Below are 25,733 nucleotides of genomic sequence, written 5' to 3' on the forward strand. Positions count from 1 at the left end.
GATAAGAGCGGACGGCGCCTAATCCTTTTCTTCAGATAAGGAGGTACGCTGTCACTGACACACTTGTAAGTAAGGAGAAGAATTTTATAGGCGACACAATGTTTAACTGGAAGCTAATGCAGGGATCTACGAGCCTTAGTGACATGATTCCTTCTCACCAGACCAAAAACAGCTCAAGCAGCATTGTTCTGAGCCACCTGCAATGAGGGCAGGTTGGATGCACAAGTGCCTGCCAATAGACTATTTCCATAGTCCAGTTTAGAGTTGACCAGAGCAACAGCAAGGTTAGCAGTATAAGTTATAGAGAGGAAGGGCTTGACTCGCCTAATGAGGCGAGTAGTGTAGTCAAAGGATCTGTTCACCTGGCTAACATGCTCATTCATGCTAAGAGAGGCATCAAAATAGACACCAAGAGTCTTGACCGAGGGGCTGGTTTTAATAGAGGTATCCGAAATGTCAAAGACGGCATACCTCGGATTGAGGTTCCCAAGGCGTTGGGTAGTGCCCATCATCATAGGTTCAGTTTTGTTCCTGTTAAGAGCCAGTGAGTTTTCACACATCCACTCCTCAATCAAAGTATAGATAGAAGTGATCCTGGACCGATCCCTCTCATCGATGCCGGTCAGCTCGATCAATATCTGGGTATCATCGGCATAGTTAATGTAACCCACGCCGATGCTATCCAGAAGATCGAAGAAAGGACGAATATTGAGGTTAAAGAGGGTGGGAGAAAGGCAAGCATCCTGCGGGACACCGCAAGTAAGGAGCTAGGCAAGTGACATAAAGCCACCAGAGGCCACACGGGCAAAGCGGGTCCCAAAAAGGAGGTCAGCCATTCCAAGGCGCTACTGGAATAGTTAGCAATGGTCCCTAACCTCTCCAACAGCAGGGAATGGTCAACAAGGTCAACCGCTGCAGATAGGTTGAGGAGCATCACCATAGCAACTTCACCGGAGTCAACAACATGGCACAGGTTGGCCTTAAGGTCCAACAGTGCAGTCTCAGTGCCGTGAAGCGCTCTAAAGCCAGATTGCAAAGAACCCAAAAGCCGATTTTCCTCAATATGTTTCTGAAGCTGCAGGTAAGCAACCCTGTCCAGAATCTTCAACAAGAGAGTAGCATTGGTGATAGGACGGTAGTTCTGTACGGCAGCCTAATCAAGAGAAGTCTTCTTGATAACAGGGGAAATCCAGACATTTTTAAGAGACGCCAGTACTGTAGAGGTGACAAACTGTCTAAATGTAACCCTTGAGTACTTATCTGTGAACTCATTGAGGGCCCTGGACCAGACTCATTCCTTCCTGAGACTTAGCCTTGACCACTCTCCATGCACCCTTGATTGGTTTGGCTACACCTCCCAGAGTTGTCCCTGTTCACTATCTAGGTTGGCCACCTACACATCTGTCCACCACGCCAGAGTCTAGAAATCCAGTCTAACACTCATAAAAAACACTGGTGGGATGGATCGAATCCAAAGCTCAAGAGATTCCCATGGAAGAGCTCTACCCGCTGATCCACCAATGCTCTGTCAATTATTTGGGTGTTAAACAAATGTGCCTGAGTCTGCCTCATGTTAGGGATATCACTGCCCCACCTCCATCTGCAAACACAAAGCAGTTTTACTGGATTTGTCTGTGCTTTTTGGGGCTGTTGAAAAACATTTGCCCACACTTTATATGCAAATGCGAGTCACACAGTTTGGGGTATTGACAGCGACTAGCTGCACATTTAGCGAGAGTGCTTTTATCCCAGCAGATTGCAGGTGGTGAGTGAACCTCAGGAAAAATTTGTGTGGGGGAAAAAGGGAGGGAACATTTAGAATACGCTCAATAAAGCTACATTATTAGGGAGTTGGATGACTAAAAAATACCCTCTCGTTATTAATAGTAAATCTTAATGAGGCAATATTCAAAATGTTTTTTTTTTCCCAGGACCAAGCTCTAAATCACTGATGCTCTCCTTTAGTTAGTTTCATGAGTATAGGAAGTTGTTCGGCCAGCATCAAGTTGTGTCAGCATAAAGTTGCATCAGCATAAAGTTGCGTCGTTATCATTCAACTGGTACCTGTGTTACATCTTTTTTTAAATGGCTGAAATTAAAAGGGGGGCCTCGGCGATGATGCTCAAACCCAGCACTATTGTCAGCTTGCATCCACCTGTCAGAATATTCTGACCTTTATTCCACTAATGCTCCAGCCATGGCGTGCACCAAATGCGCATGCTCCTGAGAATGGTTTGTCAGTGTGTGTGTTCTGCGGAGTGGGCAGGCCTTCGAATGCACTTCTACTCCCGTTGAATGACAACGAGTCAACTGGTGTCGAAACAACAGACAACGTCAACAGACAATGCTGGTCAGGGAGGACAACTCGGGGGCAACACATTTGTCTTGGAAGCAAGTGTGGCGTTGCCCCGTGAGGGAGACGCGCACGCGGCGACGTGACGTTGCACGTCGCCGCGTGCGTCTTAAATAAACGGGGCGTTCCCGGCCGCGTCAGAGCGACCGGGGAGCCCGAAGCACACAGACGTGTCTGGTCTGAGTCTGTGGGTGGAGGGGCTCACGGGCACGCATGGGGGCACCCAGAGACCCCGAACAGTGGCGACGAGTGTTGGATGCCCGGGCCCGGCGGTGAGAGCGATCCCGGATAATTTTTCTCCGACGACGAAACATCCGCGGATGTTTCGTCTCACGCTGTGGTCGTGGACCATACACGCGGCTGGCGGCCATCTTGCGCACGTGGCTGAGGAACTTCCGAAAGCTCCGGTTTGGAGTCGGAAGGCCATCCAAGCCCAATTTTTGGATTTGCTGACTGCGGGCAGCCTAACCCGCAGGCCCATGCCTGAATTTTGATGTTTTGGCCAATTTTCAGTCTGTAACGTCGTGTGGTAGCTGGAAGATGGACTGAGGTGGCTGGGCCTTCTCAGCCCACTCCATTTTTGAAGCTCAATTTTTGGAACATTTGGTTCAAGGACCCTCTTCAACCCCTTCATCATCACGTGGGTGATGGCATACCCGCTCCTGAGATCCACGTTGGAACGAGACGCCTCAAGGTAGCTTCTTTAACCCTTTCATCATCACGAGGGTGGTGGCAGTGTGGGGAGAGGTGCAAGTTGCGGCCCTCAGGACTAGAACGAGGGTGCCTGTGCGCTTGGGCCTATGAGTGATTTCGGCGCCCTGGAGGGTGCGACTGCCACGACCTCGGAGGATTCGCAGGACGAAGGCCTGGCAGATTTGTTTCAACAGAATCCCCCACAGCCAACCCCACATCCTGCGACGTCTGGGCTGCCTACACCCACGGTTGGTGCCGCTCTTCCCCCGAACCAACCACCACGCCTGGCCATGGCCCAAGCCAGGGCGCAAGCGGCCTTGCAGCCCATTCCGGAGTTTGACGCTACGGGTCCTCCGTCCGGCCTGGGCCCCCGATGGAGAAGATGGATCGGACGGCTGGACATGTACTTTCGGGCCGCCCAGGTCACGGACAATGACAGCAGGGTGGCTACGATGCTGTATTCGGCCGGAGCAGCTGTACAGGAGATATTTGAGTCGTTAACTCCGGTGGACAACTCCTATGACCAAGCCAAAGCCGTCCTCCTCGCGCATTTCATTCCCCTTGCCAACGTGGACTATGAGAGGTTTGTCATGCTGTCGGCCAGACAAAAGGAGGATGAAACGCTCGACACCTTCTATGGCCGCCTGCGCAGCCTATCCGAAGGGTGTGCGTGGGGGGATGCGGAGGATATGATGAGGACCATGCTAATCCAGGCATGTTCATCTGGCAAGTTGAGGCGACAGGTCCTGAGAGAGCCCGGACTCACCCTGCCCAGAATCCTGGAGCTCGGGCGGTGCCATGAGGTGGCGGAGGCCCGTGCCAACAAGATGGAGGCCGGATCCCGCGCAGCGAGGCCGGAAGAGGTGTGCGCTGTCTGGCGAGGCGGCAGAGGGGTGCGAAGGCCCGGTGGGGCTCCCAGAGACAGAGCTGGTAAGCCAGTGGAGTCATGCCAGAAGTGCGGCTATGACCTCCCCCACTCGTCTGAGTGCATGGCAATAGGAAAGATCTGCGGACGCTGTGGGGTGCCCGACCACTTCTCGAGGGTGTGCAGGGCGACCCTGCCTGTACTGATTCCGAGGGGACAACCTCGTCTGTGGACCCCTCGCCAAAACCGCCCGCCCAATGTAGCTCAGGTGGAACAGGCGGGAGAGGAGACGCCGGCGGAAGAAGCGGAGGAAGAGGATGAGGAGAATATCTTCTTCGTCTCCAGCATGGAAGTCCTCAAGGGGAGGAGCAGGAGACAGCCGAGATGCGTCGTGGAGGTGAACTGCTCGCCGGTCCCGGTGCTGGTCGACACGGGGGCCTCAGTCAACGTAATGGCGAGAGGACATTATGCCGCGCTCAACCCACCCCCGAGGCTGGCGACGCCGAGAGCCCGCATTTTTGCATTTGGTGGGCGGGAGCCCCTGCCACTGGACGGTGCGTTTGTCGCCAAGGTGGAGCATGACGGGTCGAAGATCAAGGCCCGCTTCTACGTGACTCCGGTGAGCAGCAACACCCTGTTGAGTTGTGCGGCAGCGGAGGCTCTTGGCATAGTGAGCTTCGCGTACTCAGTCTACTTAGAGGACATCAACGATCTGCTGGACAAATATGCTGACATCTTTAAAGGGATTGGGAGAATGAATGGTGACCCCGTGAGGCTCCACATTGATGAGTCGGTGCAGCCCGTGGCTCTGAAACACAGGCGGATCCCGTTTCATCTAAGGGACCAGGTGGACAGGGAACTAGACAACCTGGTGAACCTGGATATAATCGAAAAGGTGGAGGGCCCCACACCATGGGTATCCCCTATCGTAGTGGCGAGGAAACCAAAACAGCCGGACTCCGTCCGGATCTGTGTGGACATGAGGCTGCCCAACAAGGCCATCAGGAGAGAACGACACCTGACCCCGACAATCGATGACATCATTGCTGAAGTGCAGGGGGCCCGGTTCTTCTCTAAGTTGGACTTACGAGCTGGATACCACCAAGTTGTCCTCCACCCAGAGTCCCGATATATTACAACCTTCACTACCCACAGGGGGCTCTATCGATACAAGCGGCTGAGTTTCGGAGTGTCGTCAGCAGCCGAGGTATTTCAGATCTTGATCCGAGGCGCTCTCGCAGACCTGGAGGGCGTCCTAAACATTAGTGACGACATTCTGGTCTTTGCCAGGACTGAACTTGAACATCTGAAACGTCTGGCCAAGACCCTCGAGAGGCTGCAGTCGCTGGGGCTCACTCTCCACAAGGACAAGTGCGAGTTCCTCCGCCCGACCATTGAGTTTTTTGGTTTCATCTTCAAGGAGGGCGGTGTATCTCCGGACCCCAGGAAGGTCCAGGACATCAGGACCGCGCGCCCCCCTGAGTCGGCGTCAGATGTGCGGAGCTTCCTGGGAATGGTAACATACTGTGGACGCTTCATCAGGAATCTCGCCTCGAGGTCGGAGCCTCTGAGGGCCCTGACGAAAAAGGATACCACCTGGCAGTGGGGCCCGTTGGAACAGTCTGCGTTCGAGGACATCAAAGGCGCCCTGACAGCAGATGATACCGTGGCTTTTTTTGACCCCGCCCTGGAGTCCGAGATTGTGGTGGACGCCAGCCCGTTTGGCCTCGGTGCTGTGCTCACCCAAGTGGGCAGAGATGGGGGGATAAGGCCAGTGGCATATGCCAGCAAAACCCTCCCCGAGACCGAACAGAGATATTCGCAGATTGAACGCGAGGCCCTGGCTGTCTTGTGGGACTGTCGGCATTTTCGGCTTTATGTGCTGGGGAGACCCGTGACAGTGGTAACGGACCACAAGCCGCTGCTTCCGATCATGGCCGGATCATCTTCAAAACCACCAGCCAGAATCGAGAGGTGGATGTTGGCCCTTCTGGAGTATAGCGTCACCCTGATCTACCGGCCGGGTGCCAACAATGCGGCTGACTACCTGTCCAGGCACCCGGTGGGCGGTGGAGGACCCGCACAAGACTCGTGTGCTGAGGAAGCCGATGACCACGTCAGGATGGTGGTAGAGGGTGCCACCCCCAACGCAATGCCGCTACCCGAACTGGAGAGTGCTGCGGCCAACGACGAGTGTTTCCGCATCTTGAGGAGCTCGATGCGGTCGGGGTCCTGGAAGTCCGTGCTGGAATTGGTGGCAGGGCGCACTCAAGAAGCTAAAGTGACCCTCGAGCAACTCTGGAAGGTAAAGGACGAACTGTCCTTCACGGAGTCGGGCCTGCTGCTGCGGGGCGATCGCCTGGTGGTGCCGGGCTCCAAGGTCCATGAAGTCATCAACCTGGCACACCAGGGACACCAAGGGGCCGCCAAGACGAAGGCGAGACTGAGGCTGAAGGTGTGGTTTCCCGAGCTAGAGAAAAAAGTGGACGACTTCGTAGCGGCCTGTGTGTGGTGCCAGGCGGCCTCCCCAGTCCAGCGGGAGCCTGAAATCGAAGTAATGCCACGAGGGACCCGGCCTTGGGAGGTCGTACATGCGGACTGCGGATCCACGGCCGTAGGCACTCACTTCCTGGCCATTGTGGATGAATACTCCCGATACCCTGAGGTGGAATTCGTCGAGTCGGTGGCATTTGAGCACGTGGTGGGCGCTGTGGAGAAAATCTTTGCCACCCATGGGTTTCCCGTGACTCTGTGCTCGGATAATGGGTCCCCATTCCAGAGCGCTAGGTTCTCGGAATTTCTGGAGAGCTGTGGAGTGGCGCACCGGAAGGTGTCCCCGCTGTGGCCCCGTGCGAACGGGGACGCGGAGAGGCTGATGAGGACATTGAACAAAACATTCCGGATAGCCCAGGGACAGCCCCTCCAGCGGGCGCTATACCAGTTTTTGAGAGTGTACCGCACCACCCCACACGCCTCGACGGGGGTGGCCCCGGCTGAAGTCCTGTTCCGAAGGTGCCCCCGAGGTCTCCTCCCGGAGGTACATGAAAAGGAACCCGGCGTAATAGATGACCAACGGGTGGAAGCGGAGCGACAGGCAAGGACACATCAAGAGAACATACGGCGGGGTCTTCGTCCGCAGCGGCTGGAACCGGGCGACGAAGTGCTGATCAGGAATCGGCATCCCCACGGAAAACTCTCGCTCCCATATGAACCAGAGCCGCTGGACGTGGTGGCAGTAAAGGGATCGATGGTAACGGCCTCGGACGGGAAGTCGGCCGTCACTCGAAATGTGAGCTTCTTTAAGAAACTGGGGGACTCTCGAGCTGAGCTCCCGCCTGACCCGGATGAGACTGTCCTCCCGGATGAAGATACCCCCCGGCGGGAACTCGTGGGGTCGCCAGAACGAGGCACTGGAGCAGCTGGGAATCCTGCGGCTGAGGTAGGCGGGAGGTACCCCCAGAGGGCTGGGCGAGGGAGACCTGCCTATCTCGGAGACTATGTGCTGGGGCCGATTGACTGTGTTCCGGAGTAAGGGGAATCGGGAGGCTGACATTAAAGGGGCATGGGCTCTGAGTTTGTAATTGTTATGTTGTGTGCAGTGCAATTTTTGGAAGTGTCTGTTGTTGTTGTTCCTCCCGGAAAAAGGAGGAGTGTGGCGTTGCCCCGTGAGGGAGACGCGCACGCGGCGACGTGACGTTGCACGTCGCCGCGTGCGTCTTAAATAAACGGGGCGTTCCCGGCCGCGTCAGAGCGACCGGGGAGCCCGAAGCACACAGACGTGTCTGGTCTGAGTCTGTGGGTGGAGGGGCTCACGGGCACGCATGGGGGCACCCAGAGACCCCCAACAGCAAGGTAACACAGAGCAGCAGAGGTTTGAATCCTGGTCGTGCTGTGAGTCTGGTATCTGGTATTAAGCGGCTTACAAAAGATGAATTAATTAATGTCTAACATTGCTGTATCAGCTGTGTATTGGGGATATTATGAAGACAATAAAGTGCTCATATGGGTCGATAAAAAGGCTGTCCCTGACAATAAAACAAAGAGAGAAATGTCGAAATGTTACTCAATAGTGCAAAGGGCGTTGAACTGTCACAGAAAGAGCACAAGGCATCAAAAGGTCTCAGGGTGTAGACTCTCATCATCTGTCAGCACCACCGTTGGTAGAGGAACGCATGCAATTGAAAAATGTTGTTCTTTTTAACACTGCGTAGGTTTGACATATATTGGGAAGGGGGCGTTCATGCAGAGGAACCTGTTGCATCAACACCAAACCAACCTGTGGACAGTATGGAGGTACTTGAAGGGCCTAACTTTCTGAAAGAGGTGAACATTACCCAAAGGCGAAGGAATCTTTAAGAAGCAAAACGCAAGAATGCCCTGTCTCTGTGACCTATTCTAGCACCGTCTAGCTAGGATAGGCCCAGAGGAACCACCGACTTGATGGCGCAGGGAGTAGGCTCCACCCAAGAGAATGAGTTGGTGACAATAAAGTAATTGGGGAATGGATATTTCATTTGTATTTACTGCATATCACAGACTGCACCTTGGTGCTTTTAATGGCTTGGGGGAATCTCAAGTTTAAAGCTAATATGCTTATACGTATGCAGAAATTCTACCCAGGGTAGAAGTCACTTCCATGACTGCCGGTTGCGTGTTGCTTCACCACTTATATGCCATAAACCTGTTTGCTGCAAATGCACGCCTCATCACTGCAAAACCCTCCCGCCAACAGTAGCACAGGCAGAGTTGTGATTCTGGCCACTGCTTGGCCGTGCTCTGACGAGTTCATAAATGCTGGTGGTGGTGGTGTATTTCTTCTTGTTCGATGCATAGAAAATGTTTCAATTGTTTTGTGGAATTGCACATTTTATGAATTTTATACATAAAAACATGTTGTATGCTGGTCAAAGGATGACTACAAGCAAGTGGCTTCCTAAATCAGGCTCCGGGATATACGTAGGTCATGAAGGTAGTACAACTAATTGTGCACAATCTCATGTTGTTACATGCAAGTTATGAAATAATGTACCAGCATTAGATTTTAGCCTCACACCATATGGAATCCTCATACTTGTAGTCTTGTATTTCTGATCTATACAGGAATCCATACTGACATGAGCTACCAATGCCAAGACTTACAGAACCGGATGTTGGGTGAGGAATGTGGGCAGGTTATTTGTCTTCATTACTGTTTTTAGATTTTGTACACGATGCAGTTGTTTTGCATGTAGATGACTGTTGTCTTGCAGAAGAGAGTATACTGGTCCATGTCTGTATGTATGGGATGTATATAGTGCAGGCCTCGCTACCAAGCAACAGAGCACTTTATCAAAAAGGTAAGGCATGCAGAGAGGGAACACTGGTGAGAGTTGAGTGAGAGGATGTCAGTTAAGAGGGCGCATACCATGGGGACGCGTTCACGAACACGTAGGTCACCAGCATTCTTTGTGGATCCTGCGTGCAAATATTGGAATTCTGGCTAGGGCCCTTCTGAACTTCAACATTAGTCAAATGGTAAAAAGAGAACCATTTAGGCATGCAATAGTGACATTTGTTATTTACACTCGCATCAAGATAGCCTCCAGAAGCTCTCACTTTGGCCTGTTCATGTGGGCACACAAAGCAAACACTCCAATTAAATGAATGTATCTCCCTTTGTTAAGCGGGGCCACCGCTGATGTGTAGTTATACGGTGTAGGCCCTTCCTGTTGATAAATTCTGGCAAGACCACTGCCCGGCAATGTGTGTGCAACCTCACGTGGTGGGATGCAGAGGCACAGACCGACAGGGTGGGGTCCGTGGACCAAGCTGCTGTCGGGATCAGGAATATGCTTGCTTAGTCTTGTTCCCAGGGGAGGGGTGGGTGTGGGAGGGGGGGACACCTCACTTTCTCATTTTAAGGCACAAGAACTCAGTGATGGCTCACACAACAGGAGCTCCTCTACCTGTGGGAGTATTGAGGAGAGATGACAAAGGCCACTGTTAACTTTGAAAATATGGTACACGTAAAAGCTGGGGACTAAATAGAATCTCTTGGAAAATGAGCAGCCACAAGTCTGGTGGTCTATTCTGCTGTCTATAAAACAAGGTGGGAATCTGCATCAGGGTAAGGACATGCACATGGGGAGGGACTCTGGGGCATGTACCAATTCAGTAGTACAAAAGGATCAAACAAAAGAGAGACAGAGAAGTGATACAGCAAGCTTGTTCAATGGAAAGGAGAAGAGGAAGATTACCCTCAGGACATCTAATCCCCCCTACCTGTGACCTCAGCTCCTCATGGCGGTGCTGCACCTCAACAGGATCCTCCCATGGGTTCCCATCTGAGTCGTACTGAGGGGGCTCCCAGCCGCTCAGGAATGTGGGTGTATAGGGAATGGCATAGTCCCGGCCAAACTCCACCCTGCAAAAAAAAAAGGTGAGGCCATTACACCAAAATGGTTCGTGTGCAGGAAGTGACATCACAACCTCTTTAAATGCATGCTGACATTTCAGGTGGTTACATCTTTAATACATCTCAAGGCTGACAAATGTGTATAAACATTTATAATAGGCACATAAATCCAGGTCTCAAACTGGCAAATGGCAAAGGTATAATTTTAATTTGTCTCGGGAGTATAGCTCAGCGGCAACGTGCTCGCCTTGCAAGCAAGATGACACAGAGCAGCACAGGTTCGATCCTCGGATCCACGCTTAGAAACCTCTGGGTATTAAGCGCGTTATAAATGACCTATCATATCATATCAAAAGATCAGGGAGTGGATTGGGTAAGTCACACAGGTCCAAAGTAGTCCACACAATGGTTGAAAGGAGAGATGGAGTGGTACCATATGCCACTCCTAACTAGCTTTAAATAATATCTAATGAGTCCAGTTCTAATGAGTCCAGTTAAAACCAAAACATGTCAGATTCCGAGACTTGCCTTTGATTTCTGTTGCCAGGCCCCAACCAGGCGTGCACCCCATAACTCACACAAGCTTTTGTGCAATGTGTAATATCTGTAAACATGACTGAGCCAAATGTTTGAACATTTTTGGTATAACATTAGGGGTGGACTGGTGTGGGGGAATGTGAGATTTCCAGAAATGCCTGTGTGTGTGTGTGTGTGTGTGTGAGAGTGTGTGAGAAAGGCCTGGATCCCCATATTTTCTATAGGCGAGACTGCCTCTCGATATTGGCGCACTGTGCGTGAATCTTAATTAAATGTTTAGATTGAACCTCTCCGGTGCCAGACATTTTAAATTGCTCACGTGGAGGGAAGTTGACTGTTGCTTGCCAGATGCACGGAAGTGAGCAATCTCCAGAAGGATAAATAACTCTGACAAGTATACTCCCATGGTGCGATGCTATAAAACAATACGTGAGACTTCCGGGATGCATGTAGGGCAGTGTTGAGGCCAGATATGGCAGAGACTGGGTTCCAGGGGCTGCGAGTGACTGAGGGCCACTCCCAGCCGTTGTGACAAGGACGTACGTGTGCACCAGTCATTGAATGTTTTCCCGATCAAGTCTTTTTACCCAACTGAGCCCAGTCCCAATTATGCACAGAAATGGGCCCATGATGGGCCTTTTAGGTTATTTGTACATATTTTCCAAAGCAGCAGGAGATCATTTTCACCCTGAGTACTCAGCAGTAAATGGGATTGTGACAGTGCCATCAGGTGCGGTTGAGTGCAAAGAGACCCGCTGCTCTCTTACAACAACTGGGACAAGAGATGTCTGTGGGAGCGCCCCTCGCGTGGAATGAGTACGAGGCTAATGCAAGAGGTAGGATAACTATTACACATAAGCAGCAATGCACAAATGAGCCAACACTACTGTACAATCAGTTCAGGCAGCAGAGACTATGACAACAGTTGCATTAGTCACACCTGGAGGGACAATATGACAGCATTGCGAAAAGCTGAGACATGCGTATGATCCTGACCCTACGGTGTAATGGGTCCCCCTCCTTAGATGCAGAGTCTCTGTCTGAGGTGGTGGGCACAAACTGGGCATGCTAGTTTGGCACTTAGCGCTGGATCCATTGACGTGGTGCCCATGGCCTTCTAAGGGTTGGTTGGCCCTACAGATGTAGTGCTCACAATCCCATTGCTGAGGTGTGGCCCAGTGTGTTGTTGCTTGGAATGGCAACCCCACTGGGGATTTCGACGAGTTCTACTAAACAGTGTGATCTGGACCAGAGGATCACTTTGGGTACAATAACCTGCCTCGTAGTGGCAGACTTGTGCAAGGGGTGAGGTGGACGTATGAGGAGGAGGGGAGAATAATGTCTAGCAGTGCTACTCTTTTCTGTAAATGTTACTTCCCACAAAGGGGTTCCCCCAGAATTGTCCCCTAATAAAGGATGACAAAGGCACCATAGTTATTTTCCTATTAGGTTTTCTATTCCAGAGTCTCAGGTAGCGTACCACATGCGGATACCGCAACCCTCCTCATGTTGCCATTAGGTAGAGCGCACATTTAGGTTCCCACATTACATCCCTGGGAAATTAAGAGTTTGCATCTGCAGGAAGATGTAGCAAGGTACTTCATGTCCAGAGGAACATGTGGTGACCGGGGAAATAGAGGATGTGAGGGTGGGGCGGGGGAGGAGGGGAGCTATCTGATATGATCTGATTGGTTATTTATAACGCGTTTAATACCCAGAGGTTTCTAAGTGCGAACCGGGGGATCGAACCTGTGTTGCTCCATGTTGTCTTGCCTCCAAGGCGAGTAAGTTGCCCCTGAGCTATCCTCCCAGGAAGATAAGACCATGTCTCTTTCCGTAAGTCAGTGATTGACACAGTTCCATGAAGTATCAGTAAACAAATAAATGGCTACTGAACAATTGATGAGCACATTAAAAACATCTTTCATTTGTAAAAAAAGGACCGTGAGGATGCGACAAGAAGCACAGGCATCTGGTGGAATGCATTGTTTCTCAGCGCAATTACATTGAATACGTGGCTGGTCGTTTCCTGTTGGAAAATGAGTTGGGTACACGTTTTGTTGAAGGGCTTTTCCAAATAAGACAGGTGTCAGAACAGAGCGGAGGAAAAGTGTTTTTAATGGTGGGAAAAATATATTTCTGCAGTGGACAAAATCCTTAATCAGCTTTAACAGTGTCAATTCAAAGGTGGAGCAGCTATTTAGCTATTTAGGAAAGGTAGGAATGAACAAAGTTCTTGCAGAGGAGGTGTGAGATGCTAGATAATAAGAAATCCTGCATAGAGAGGGGCATTTCCCCTAGGCGCGTGGGCTCGAGAGTATGTCAAAGGTGATGGATTAAAGATGCATGAACCCAAATTCTGCATGATCATGCTTTCAAAGCCCTGACACAGTATTTTCATGTGCACCATGCACCATGCTCCGCAGAGTAGTGCTCTGTGCTCCAAGTTCAAACTCTGTCCATTTCCCCAAACTCCTCCATGTGCCCCAAGCTAACTACACCGCCCGGTGGCCCAGGCTCCTCACACTGTCTGCTCAAGGTCCCCAACCACCTCACACAGTGCACCCAAGGGCCCCAAGCTCCTCAAATCTCTGTCCATGCACCCCAAGCATGCTACTGTTTGCTAAACCCCTGGCACTGTCTGGCACTGCAAGGAAACCTTCCTACTTTGCCTTTTGAATTAACACTTGTAGGACCACCTTCGATCTAGGATTGCGGGTTAGTGATGTTGTTGCTGAGTAAAGTGTCAACGCGCAGGCTTCCCTCATATGTATGGATGTCTCAGTTTACTTGATGACCACTTTGTGGTTACATGTGATTTTATCGAATTATAAAACAAAGAATTAATTTTGCATGAAGAAAAAACATCTAAAAAAAATAAGGATTTTTTTTGGGTGTTTTTTGGGGGAGCGTTCCTCAAACCCCCCTTTTTAAAATACTTTCCCCCCACCCCTAAATCTACTATTCCATTTCCCAACCACATATATATAGTTTTCTAAAATTCATTGTTTTGATTCATTGTTATTTTTTAGATTTTTTGGGTTCATTTAAAAATGCATTCTTTGTTTTCTATTCGATCACATCACTGCATACACCCCTTTCTGTTTTCCTGCAAACCTTGGCTGGGTCCAGTTTGGCCCCAGGGACTGCCAGAGTTCCATCTGTTGGTCATTGAGGGACTCCTTTAGCAGGCTGATGGCCTCCTTGGTCAGCATGGGAGCCTTCACCTCCTGTGCCAGCTGAACACCCCCAGAGCTGTCCACCACCTAAAAACAAAGTCATCAGTTACATCACAAGTTGGCTCTTAGGACAACCGAGCATGCAAGCTACATCGGGAAAAGTAGAAAAACACAAATCCCAATGTATTTAATTTATTTATATGCATTTATCAATCTTTAATACTCATGCTTCGAATGCATGTCATGGGGAAACTTCAGACACACACAGACACACAGACACAGACACACACACACACACACACACACACCCGCATCTCACCCCCACTCAGAGCCAGGGCACAAGTCCGCCCACCTTTTTCAGAGGCCATGCCCTTGCTTATTTTTGAGATTGTTAGTAAAAAATGTAACAAGCTAGCGCCCGTTCATCGAGAAACTGCTTTAGTGTGAGTTCGAACACCACAAAGAGCGCCGAATCTAGGATGTGTTAGTATCTCAGCGACGACCTTTACTCACTAGACCACATGAACGCACAACGAAGGTATGTGTAAAATGTATCTATTCTCTGCTCGGAATGTTTTGCTACAAATGCTTCGTTTTAACAGGCGCACATGATTTGTGCTTTATTATTTTTTGTTGATTTATAGTCACATATTCAATTTTTCCCTGTGCACTTTATTGGATTAGTAAAGGCCACTTGAATGGAATTCGTATATTTCACTTCACGTTCACTTCCTGTGACGTCACTCCCCTTTGAATATGCTAATTAGCTTCCTCACTTTTATTTATGACTTGTGCCCTGCTACAGACATATACGCACGGTAGTAGAGGTACACATATTGTAGAAAGACAAAACACATTATGAACAGGTGAATTACTGAAACTCCCGAGAAGAAGTCCATTAACTTACCGTCTTGAGAGGGGAGAAAAGAAACTGGGCCAGTTCTGTTGAGCTGGGGTTGACGATGTTGGTTTTAAGCCGTGCCTGTAATGGAATCAAAATTGAGACGTAGTTCAGCATGGTCGCGCCCGCACAGAAGACGTCAGTTCAGACATGCAATGTGGGTAATTTATACGGAAGTGCAGCTCAACCCTGCCTTTCCATGACACGCCCTGTGAGTAATGATATGTTTTTGACGGCCTGCAATAGAAAATGGCGCATTGACTCTATTAGCATATGTCAAATCTTTATCTGAGATCGAGGAATGGGAGGTGTGTGTGGAAACAAGTGTTTTTCTGCTCTGCCATTGCCTATTACATGCCGGTGGAATTCAAGAAGGGTAAGTCACACGTTAAGCCTGCATAACGAACTCACCAGAATCATCGTTCGACAAAAAAATGTCCGGTGCAAAATGTCCGGGGCACCAGAAAACAACTGAGTAGCATTCACGAATCGCAAGTTGCGACTTTTCATGGCAAACTGCTTTAGTAGTACAGTGGCACACTTTTAAAAGGAAAATGTGTGGGAAATGGTGAGTTCAAATCGCAGTGCGTCAATACCATTGTTTTACACTTCCAGTCATTAAAGTGTCCCAGAAAGCCGGACCAAACTAACATCTCGGGTACTGCCCCTCTTCTATTGAGTGCCTGCACCTGACTCAACCCCAGCTCTATGGTGTTTTAGCGACCATAAACCTGCTGGGCAATTTCCTGAGTTCCCAAAAAGGTTGTGTTGCCTGCCCGCGTGTGTGGTTCAATCAAAGGGGTCAGGGAAAAAGCTGGATCTGTGGGGATCTGTGGATGAGTTTGACAATGAGGGTCACTTCTTGAAGGGCTCTTAATCAGTGAATTTACTTTGAGTGCACCCTCCAGTGTTTCTGAGTCAGGCTGCCTCTGGTATTGAACGACAGTGGCAGTTCCAGTGGGTGACCTTCCCAATCTGACAGTGAAGCTTTTTCTTACCAAGAGGCTGAAACAGTATTTGAACTTCTGGAGTGCAGCTATGTATTCTTCCAGGGTAGGAGGCTTGGCTCTGATTGTCAACAGTCCCTCTGAAATAAAATCACACATTGTTACTCCCTAAATAATATCACCCGTCTTAACACCCCCGCCCTCCCCACTGAAGCGAAATCGCACATCGTCCACAGTTCCTCTGAAATTAAATCATGCATCCTGCGTCTGCCTGCAATGAAATCAAGCATCATAACTAGTTACCCATAGTAAGTTCGCCCATGTCAATAGTTCTTCTAAAATCAATTCACAGATCTCTAATGATCCGCCTGAAAAAAGTAGTTCTTCTGAAATGGAAACACTTATCCTCAATAGACCCTCTCAAATGAAATCGCGTGTCATCAACATTCTTTTTGGAAGCGCGCTACTTGTCAAATGTCTAGGTTCACATACATTGTCAGTAGTCTTTTTTTTCTTTAACTTAAATCACATATCAACCAACATCTCCTCTCAAATTGAGTGGCATTAATTGTCAATCGTTTATTTGAAATTAAACTGTGTTAATATCCCATCTTTGATTGGAACGCATGTACCAATAGCTTTTCTGAAATTAAATTACATCATAATTGTTGAATTTCTGCAAAAAGGTGTCTTCTGAGGTTGTTCCTGAATCTCATCCCCCACCTATAACCTCTCTTCACCTGTAGTTCTAGCGGTCTTCTTCCCCTGGATGAGGCAGTCTCTTGCTGTGTGTATATTTCCTCTCTGTATGTTGGCATCTCTATTATACCCCTTCCTCTAGCTGCTGTTTGTGTAAACAGAGCTCTGCGCATTAGTGGCTAAAAGCAGCATAATGCAGTTACCTGGCTGTCTCTGGTCTATTCCCAATCATATGTACGCATAGTGCATAGTTAATGACACTTTCTCTGTCTACTCGAAAGTAGAAAGGAACCAGGGGAGAAAAGGCAGAGTCACAGCCACCTATGTTGCCCTTTCATTTAGAGGGGTTTTAGATTTCAGTCTAGCTAGCTGTGGGTTGTAGTGTGCATGCAGTAAGGTAACGATGACAGGTTTCCACCACGATCGCCATTTATTGTATTTTTTAACATTTTGGTTTAAAAAGTAAACCTTTTCGCCCAAAAAAAACACTTATATGCATAGCTATGTTCATTACATATATTAAAATGTAAGAAGATAAAAAGGAAAAAGAAAACAATTTCATAAGCATAAATAATCTTTACAGCAATAACTATTCTTAAACAGAACACAGGAAACACAGTGTGAAGTGCTCCTTTTTCCCAAAACATACATATGATAAACTGTTAGCCACTAAGAAAAAGACCCTAAACGCCAACCTGAGGTGCTTGAAAAAAGAGAACTCTGACATTGCAGCTATTAAGGTAATAAATGAAAACAAGAATATCACAACAGGATAAAGGCCCAGAAGCACGAGATGCTACAGAAGGATTCGGAGAAAATGCGAAAAGGGCATTGATGCGAAAAACACAAGTGAAATCGGGCAGGCAATACATGATGTAAATGCACCCCAGGAAGCACTTCTTATAAACGCTGTGTCAGCAAGAGCCTGGAGTGAACACCTTACTTTTCTGCCTCAAGGTTTGCAATACTCTCCACAAACGTTCATGAATCAGAAGACCACTGGATGGACTTTTCAAACAACTCGAGACGATATTCTAGCTTTGATTCCTAAGGCAAGTAACTTGAGGGCATTGGGATTGTCGAATGCGACACTGAAGGAAAACCCCGAGTTGTGGGCCTCCTTTCTGTGGACTCAATTTGATCACATCAAAAAGGTGAAGAAGGTTCCTTTATCATGGAAAAAGGCAATCATAGTCCCCATTTTTAAAAGGGGGGATAGATCAGAGCCCGCAAATTATAGCCCAATAGCGCTATTGGACGTAGCTGGAAAGATCTTTGCAGCCTTAATCCAGCGGGAACTTACAAAGTGGAGCGCTGCTACTAAGATCAATGCTATAAGAGAGGCTGGGTCCGTGAAGGGGGTTGGTACTGTCCTGAACGTTTTCCTGATCAATATCCTCAAGGGACGCGTACAAGAAAAAAAGAAAACCAACACGAAAATCTACCTAGCCTTCATAGATCTGGCCCAAGCCTTTGATACTGTGGACAGAACCAAGTTATGGTCAAAGCTGTAGAAATGGAAATGCCCAGATGATTTACTGGAAGCCGTGAAAGATCTCTACACAGGGACATCTTTGAGAGTTAGACTCTGTCTGAACCGATTGTGACTTTGAAGGGCCTGAAGCAAGGCTGCTTACTAGCACCTGCACTGTTTAACCTTTTTTTATTAGATGTTCAGAAGGCCTTAAATACAGCAAAGTGTTTCCCACTGAAAATTGCGGGTGAGCCTTTCGGTAGATTGCTGTACGTGGATGATCTCGTCCTGGTGGGCCAAACACCTATCGGGCTCCAACGTCAACTGAGTGCGTTACTAGCTTATGTTAACGCCAATAGCCTAAAAATAAATGCAAAAAAGTCCAGAGTACTGATACTTGATGAATGGAAACCGATATGCACAAGCATCTTGAAGAGCTTGGATTCTTCTGAAGACTCCTTGATAACTAATTCCACTAAAGTAAAGCGCAAGTTGTTTGAGCAAGATTGGATAAACACTGAGGAGGAGAGAGCTGAACTGAAAGGCTATGGGGAAACGTGTTTTGAAAGCCGCTCCCTAAATTCGCTCCCCAAGTGCCTGCAAAAATGTCCTAATTCCCATTACCTTCGGCAGTGCCTGCATTTTAGACTAAACCTATTCCCAACTAGAGAGATTTTGGGAGTCAGGACAACAGGACAACTAGCAGGCATCAACTGCAGACTTTGTATGCAACAGGATCTCAGAGAGATGCTGAAACAGCTGGTGCTTTTTTGGCCAGCAATTGTCAGAGCTAGGACTAAGTGGTTGGGAAACTTTGTTAACAAGCAGCGGCCCATTTTGGCTGAGCAATGGTGGGCTATCCTGATGCAGTGGGAGCGAATGTCTTTCTGTCACTGGCATTGATACATTTCTTAAAGGAAATATTTCTTTTATTTGAAAATTTGTAAAATTACGTTTGCTAATGTTTGAAATGTAAACTGGTCATTTTTCTTTTTTTTTCTTCTTTTCTTTTTTTTCTCTACCTCTTTGGATAATTATATTTGATAATTGTGTTTTGAAGCTATACATTGGAAATTGGTAAAAGGTTTTATCTTTAAGCCATATACCGTAAATTAAAATAAAAATAAAAAAAGAACAATGATAAACTGATGATAATTTCTGTAAATCTAATATAACAGTTAAAAAAATTAAGCATAGTAATACTCAAGGAAGTATAACTGCCAATAACAATAAGATTGCATATTGATTCCAATGACATATCATTAAACATCTCTACACATTTCCAAAAACATAGGGCACGTTTCGATTTAAGTGCTGGACAAAACATGAACAAGTGTTCCGAAGTTTCTGATGAAAACTCGTCAACGCAGAATCTACAGTTAGGAGAGATTGTATTACCCTTGCTTCTGATTACAATAATTTTGTTGGTTGAATGTAAATTAAACTTGAAACAAAGAAAATGCAGCTGCCATCTTCAATTGTGAGATTTAACAAGGTATGTTGGAATTGTGCTTAGATGTTTTTCTTCCTGGCAAAGATTTCTAAACAATTTGTATCTCAAATGTAGGTATTTAGTTAAAATCCAATCAGATTGTTTTATGTTTTTTTACTTTGAGTGGGGTTTCTGTCAGATCGGTTTCTGTCAGATCTAATCTCACAAGTAGATTCTGCGACCTCTTCATCAGGTAGTGACCATGGGCTGACCATGACTGTTCATACCTGAGGTCAGTTAACATAGTAAAAATTTAAATAGAAGGGGAGAGGATGGAATTTAATATTTTACTGAGCATAATGAGAAATGTTCAATCCACGAACGATTGCAGTGAATTCAGCCCCAATTTAGCATTAATGGCAGAAATGTGTACGCCATTGGGTAGATTAAGAGCTCATCGCTAAAGATTACTTTCAACCGTGTCCCAAAGCACTAGTGCAGAATAGAATTATGCTCCATATATTAAGTAAGGCACACTCTTAGCCTTGTAAAACCTTAGAAGAGACAGGATCGAAAAGCGACCAAATTTAATGTCAATTTTTCTCATTTGGGAAGCCAGGGCCAAAGCTTTATACGGAAAGTCTGTTTTCCTTAACAATATTAAAGTTTGGCCTTGCACCATGACCTCTAAGTATTTACAATTTGCAACAACATCCAACGCGGAGTTGTCTATGTACCAATTGTATATGGACCTTTTAGTGCCGGCTCTGTTGTACTTTAGAACATTGGTTTTAGCTGAGTTAATTTCGAGATCCAAACTGCTCATGTATTGGGACAAGGTTTTTAGCAATCGCTGGAGGCCAATGGGCGTTTGGTCGATTAATACTATATCATCGACATAGACAAAGTGCTGAATTGTAAGCTGCTCCAATATGAGAGGGAAGGAATCGCAACCTGCAAATACAGTATCCAATATATATATATACATATATATATAAATTTAAAAGTGTGGGGGCCAATATACTGCCTTGCCGAAGGCCTCTAAAGGAAGGAATTGAGTGTCATAGTTTTCCACTCATATCCAAACAGACCTGGACCACAGTATCAGAGTGTAAGTGGTTCAATATATTGATAATGGGAGACAGGCATCCCAGCTCAAAAAGCTTGGACCAAAGGCGAAGTCTATTAACGTGATCAAACGCTTGAGTCAGGTCACCAAAGGCTAGATAAAGTGGCTGCCGGACTTGATAACTTGCTGCTGAAGCAGAGAAAGAATCAAGTTATTAGCGTTTGTATCCAGCCCCTTTCTGAAACTGGATTGAAATGGGTCTCTGATTGAGTGTTGCAAGATCCAGTTGTTTAAGTTCCTAAGAATTAGGACCGAAAAAATCTAGCTTGTTGCATCGAGGAGGGGGATGGACAAGCTATGTTCCCTATTTGAAAAATTGGCACCAAGATTGATGCCTTGCATGAGCGAGGAGCAGATTTGGTGGGTATAATATAGAAGAATAGATCAAAATGTAATCTGGACCACGCAGAGGGATTGGCTTCATACACTGTGATTGGTATGTCATCCAGACCCGTTGCACGTGAGGATCTCTATTTATAATTTATCTAGAAAGGATACCTTTTTGCTGCTGGAGTGTTTCTCAACAGTGGGAGACATGTAGAGCCTGGGGGAGTTCCTACAACCTTCCCCAACTTCCATGAATGTGTAGACACTGGATTGGGTGCTCGCTAGTGATTTTCCTATGATGTACCCATTGCAGGCAGCAGGGCTGTTTCCCTCCAACTTGTGTATGTGCATGTAGTCTATGTAAAATAAAGCCTCACTGCACGAGAGGATAGCTCAGGGGCAACACTCTTGTTTTGGGAGCAAAATAACCGAAGCAACATGGGTTGGAATCCCTGTTCTGCGCTTAGAGGCTGGACTCTGGCATCAAGTACAATATAAGGACCCAATAGGTATAGGTGTTAGTTAGTATTAGGAAACTACATTCTGACATCTGCATGTCATGTTGGGTAGGAGGGATGCCTGGGATCTTGGCATAATATGCTTTACCCAGTTGGTGGCTGCCCCCGAGGGGGAGGTTGGGTATTACTTCATTCCCCAACACCTGTGCGTATGTAGTTAGGATGGCAGGTTCTTGGAGGGCTTCTGTCTAAGAAAATTAAAGCCAAGCCAGCACAGCCCCATCAAGTTCTTCAATTTAAAAAAACGTGCTTTTGAGCAGGGACACCACCTCTGCCTGCAGCAATCCTAAATTGGGTCAGAAGATACACGCAATGGGTGAGTCCTGGGGGTGGTGATATGGGGACGCTCAGCTGCCCCAACATCCAAAAAGATGGCCAGCTTGATCAAACCGAGAAAGCTGGATATGGCTGACCTCTGGCCCCAGCGGTGCAACTCTTTCAAAGGCACCAGCCTGTTAAGAAAATACCTCAATTTCTCTTTTCGATCCATCTTCCTGTGGGGACTATCGCTAAAAGGCTTTTCCGGTTCCTATTTCAGCTGACATCTTAAGTAGCTCCATGCCAGGTGTACGTTGGTTATTCAGTCCTGTTTTTTTCTCCATTGTACATTACATATGGAACTGCATTGGCTGGTTTTGCTTGGTCTCCTCCACGGTGTTCCCAGTCCTCAGCACTTTAGAAAGGTGTTTACTGCCCTAAGGAAAGAAGGGGTGATTTAATGATCACCCAATGTCCCAATGGAGACTCTACATTTACAAGAGGCCTGGCGCCCCATGACTAAGAACTGCTGCGTGGGTTGGGAGCAATTTGGGAAAAAGGCACTGACTCACATGCTGTTGCATGATTGGCCGATAGGGGCGGTACAGTCAGCCACACGTCAGGCGGACGAAGGATAAATGGTGCATGCCTGAGTTTCCTCTTAGCATTGCGTGGCATTTCTCACTGAGGTGTGGAGCCCCTGCATCACCCGGCAGCATTGAAATATCACAACCCTCCCTGGAAGTCGCGGGTGACTTTGGTTAAATGGGTCAAGGCGAAGCAACAGGAGGGGCCACCAGTAGTAAAGGAAGTCGTTGATCTTGAGGTGCAGTTACAGGTTATTCCCAGTAGAAAAGGAATATGGGAACCACCACCAGCCCACCCTCTCTCCATGACAGTGTATCACCACCTGTCACACATAGAAAATTCAACAGTTCACTCCCCAATCCACACCAGGAACACTCATTGCGTCATATATACAAGCATGCACCCGGAAGAGCATTGAAGGGGGAAATGAGTTGTTTTGTGTATTTTTGAATATATTTAAGAACATGGTGTAATTTTAAACAGAAATGACTTACAAAGTAGGCCATAACAAGGAGCAGTGGCACTCCTAGTGTAAGGCGCCTTTACATCAGAGCATGGTTGCATGAAATGACGTGCACTGGCAGTGACGGTATAAGAGTAGGAACATAGGCAAGTGACCAGGGGGACAGGAGGACATTTTAGAACACACAGTAGTCTGAGGGCAGAATGCAGGAGCGGTGGGCTGGGCTGTTAGTATCTAATGGAGGGTGGTTGGGCTTGGGGATGCGCTTCCATTGCTAGTGGGTAGAGTTTGAGACTCGTTTTGCAGAGTTCCACTGAAGAGTTGGCTTTCATGACTGGGATGTGAAGCAGGATGGGGCACCGTTTGGGGAACTGATAGGTTGTCAAGCATCGAGGAGCAGACAGATACAGAGGGAGAGTACAGCGAGATGCAGTGAGGCAGTGGGGGACGAGGGGGCAAGTCCATGGATGGATTTATAGATAGGTAGAAGTAATTTAAAGAGAGAGGGATTTTTCTTGGAGAGCCGGCCAGCGTAGTGATGGTAGGCAGAGGTGGGGAGTATCTCGGCATGTTTGAAACTGGTGCATGCCACAAAGTAGATGGCTTTGCTGCAGGGAGCAAAAGAGTAAAGTGGTAGTCTCACACAGTAGCTCAGTTTGCTCAACACAAGTGTAGAGATAAGGGTTTTTAGTTGAGTGTTTCTTGAGGTGTGGACAGATTTCTGCATGGATGCAAGCTGTGGGGTGACGAGGAGCTCAGGAGGGAAAGCGATGGAAAAGGGGAGAGTGGAGTTGTCATTGGAGGCAAAGGAGAAAGATGACTTCAGTCTTTGTAGAGCTTAGCTTGAGGCAGTCTAGAGCCATCCAGTGGCGGGTGGCAGTTATACAGTGGGCTATGAGTTTGGAGATTGCAGGGGGAAAAGGAAGCAACGGAGAAGAGTTTCTAAGTATCATCAGCAAAACGGCAACAGTGTTAAAGACAAAGGAGGATATTATTTTCCCAAAGAAAGGAGGTATGTAGCGTGAAGAGAAGAAAGAAGTGGATCCAGGACTGAGCCTTGAGTGTCACCCACTGGAATAGGTCTTGGGGCTGAGCCGCTGAGGGCTCAAGGAGCTGTCAGAGCGATGGTGGCCGCCAGGTTCAATATAGAGTTCTTGAGGCCAAGGAGGGAAAGTTTTTGAAGGAGGGAAGGATGATCCACAGTGTCGAGTGCAGTGGCTAGGTCTAGAAGAATGAGAATGGAGAGGGGAGTGCAGTGGACAGTAGTAAGAGAGCTGGCAAAGTGGACGAGCTCTGTCTTGGTGAAGTATTTGGACCAAAATCCAGTTTGGAGGGGGCCGAGCGAGTGTACCTTGAGATAGTCGACAATAGAAGGCAAATCACTGTACATTGCATATAGGAATGCTAGAGCTGAAATTACAACAACGTTTGAAGGGAAGATGGCATGGCACACGCTCCTCACAAAAGTGCTTTGTGATTTTTTTAAATTACTATTTCATTTTGTTTATTGCTGAATAGAAAATTAGGTCCCAGTCAAATCAGTTTCAAAACAAATCTGTGGGCGCAGAGAGCAACCACAAAAAAATCAAGCTATCTCAGTTGTTCCCTGAGGCATCTGTGAGTGCCTCATCCAGCGCGGGTTATTTTCTCTCTGCATTGCAAAACGTGCAGTCCTCCATGGGGAACGGTAAAGGAAAAAGTGCCAGTGCCAAAAAGCAAAGGAAAAAACAGTACTGGCTGAGTTATCACTATCTTGCTCAGTTATTCCCTTCCAATGTATGGAGTTGTTACAGTTGGGTCTCCCAGAGAAACGAGTACCCTGCATGCCTTGAAGGTGTTGGGATTTTGGAGGTAGTGGTTTGCCGGGATGTTCTCAGTCCCCTCAGCCCCCCACTTGTTCATAATGACCAGGCTGCCTATCGTTTGGGTGAATGAAACCACTTTTCAATAGGCCGTTGCCTCTGAAAAGCCTCTAGGGATGAGAAAGAAGCAGTTGCATTGTCAGGCTACACCAGACGTGGGTCTGGTTTTGGCTGAGCCACACCTGCCGTCGCGGGATGTGACATGTATAAATGTATGAATGCAAGACCGACAACAGGGCCTTCGGCAGAATGTCTTGAATACAGGGCAGGAATATGGCACCCAGTCATTGCTGAAAGCGCCCAGGTTTCCCCAACACATAGCCCACCTGTGCCTTTCTGTGGTTATTTTTGGCAGTCTTACCCCCAGAGGCTGTCTTCTTGTTCCTTCTGGTTTTCTTTCTTTGGTCCAAAACTTTGAAGGCCTCTGCAGACTTCTGGAGCTTTCCCACAAAGCTCTCAATATCATCAAAGTTGTGGTTGAGCAGGTCCTGGATATCGGGGAGGGAGCGCAAGAAGATAGAGTCAGGAACAATCCACCTGAAACCCTGTACCCATTCATCCATCCTTTCATTCGCTCATTCATCCATCCAGAGGTCAAAGGCAATCGGCCCTAACCCCCAAACTGAGACAACTTGGCCCCTGTTGCCCAGGCGATATCAGCTGTGCAAACTGGGGAACAGGGCACCAGTGACACTGCTCCCCCACCATCCCATCCTGCCATCCTGGGCAGAGTCCTCCCTCTCCCACTATCTGTCATGGTTTAAATGATGAGGGCTCGCACTAGATAGAGTCACTGGCCATTCCCATCCAGGAGTCAGACCGGGTGCATGTTACAAAGCAATGATAGAGGGACTTTAAAAAAACCACTGGTTCCTTGCTAAGATTTTCAGTCCATGGAGAAATAAAAAAAAAGGTTTACATTTTTTCTTAACTCAGTGGTTGAAGTGGGTGGAAGCGGTGCTCCTCTACTTCTTTGTATTAAGTTTTACAGTTCCTATACTTTTATTTTATAAAGAAACCGTTCTGGAAGGGCTTCGTTTAAAATAAAAGTGTAGGAAGAAGTTGAAACGTGCACTTCAGTGCATTGCACAGAAGGTTCCCTTAAACCCCTTAA

General features: G+C 47.7%; 1 protein-coding gene across 1 annotated transcript in view; it reads right to left on the reverse strand.

The window, feature by feature from the left end:
• Positions 1–25,733, reverse strand: part of EPS8L1 (EPS8 signaling adaptor L1) — a 235,832-nt gene that overhangs the window by 15,758 nt on the left and 194,341 nt on the right. The window contains exons 10-14 of the mRNA XM_069638029.1: positions 24,981–25,107; positions 15,921–16,009; positions 14,929–15,003; positions 13,960–14,108; positions 10,173–10,314 (exon numbers count right to left, since the gene is read on the reverse strand). Coding sequence (XP_069494130.1) covers positions 10,173–10,314; positions 13,960–14,108; positions 14,929–15,003; positions 15,921–16,009; positions 24,981–25,107 — 582 coding nt within the window. The remainder of the gene's footprint in view (positions 1–10,172; positions 10,315–13,959; positions 14,109–14,928; positions 15,004–15,920; positions 16,010–24,980; positions 25,108–25,733) is intronic.

This window comes from Ambystoma mexicanum, chromosome 1q (genome assembly GCF_040938575.1).
Source record: "Ambystoma mexicanum isolate Mex_15411 chromosome 1q, UKY_AmexF1_1, whole genome shotgun sequence".
NCBI lineage: Eukaryota > Metazoa > Chordata > Amphibia > Caudata > Ambystomatidae > Ambystoma > Ambystoma mexicanum.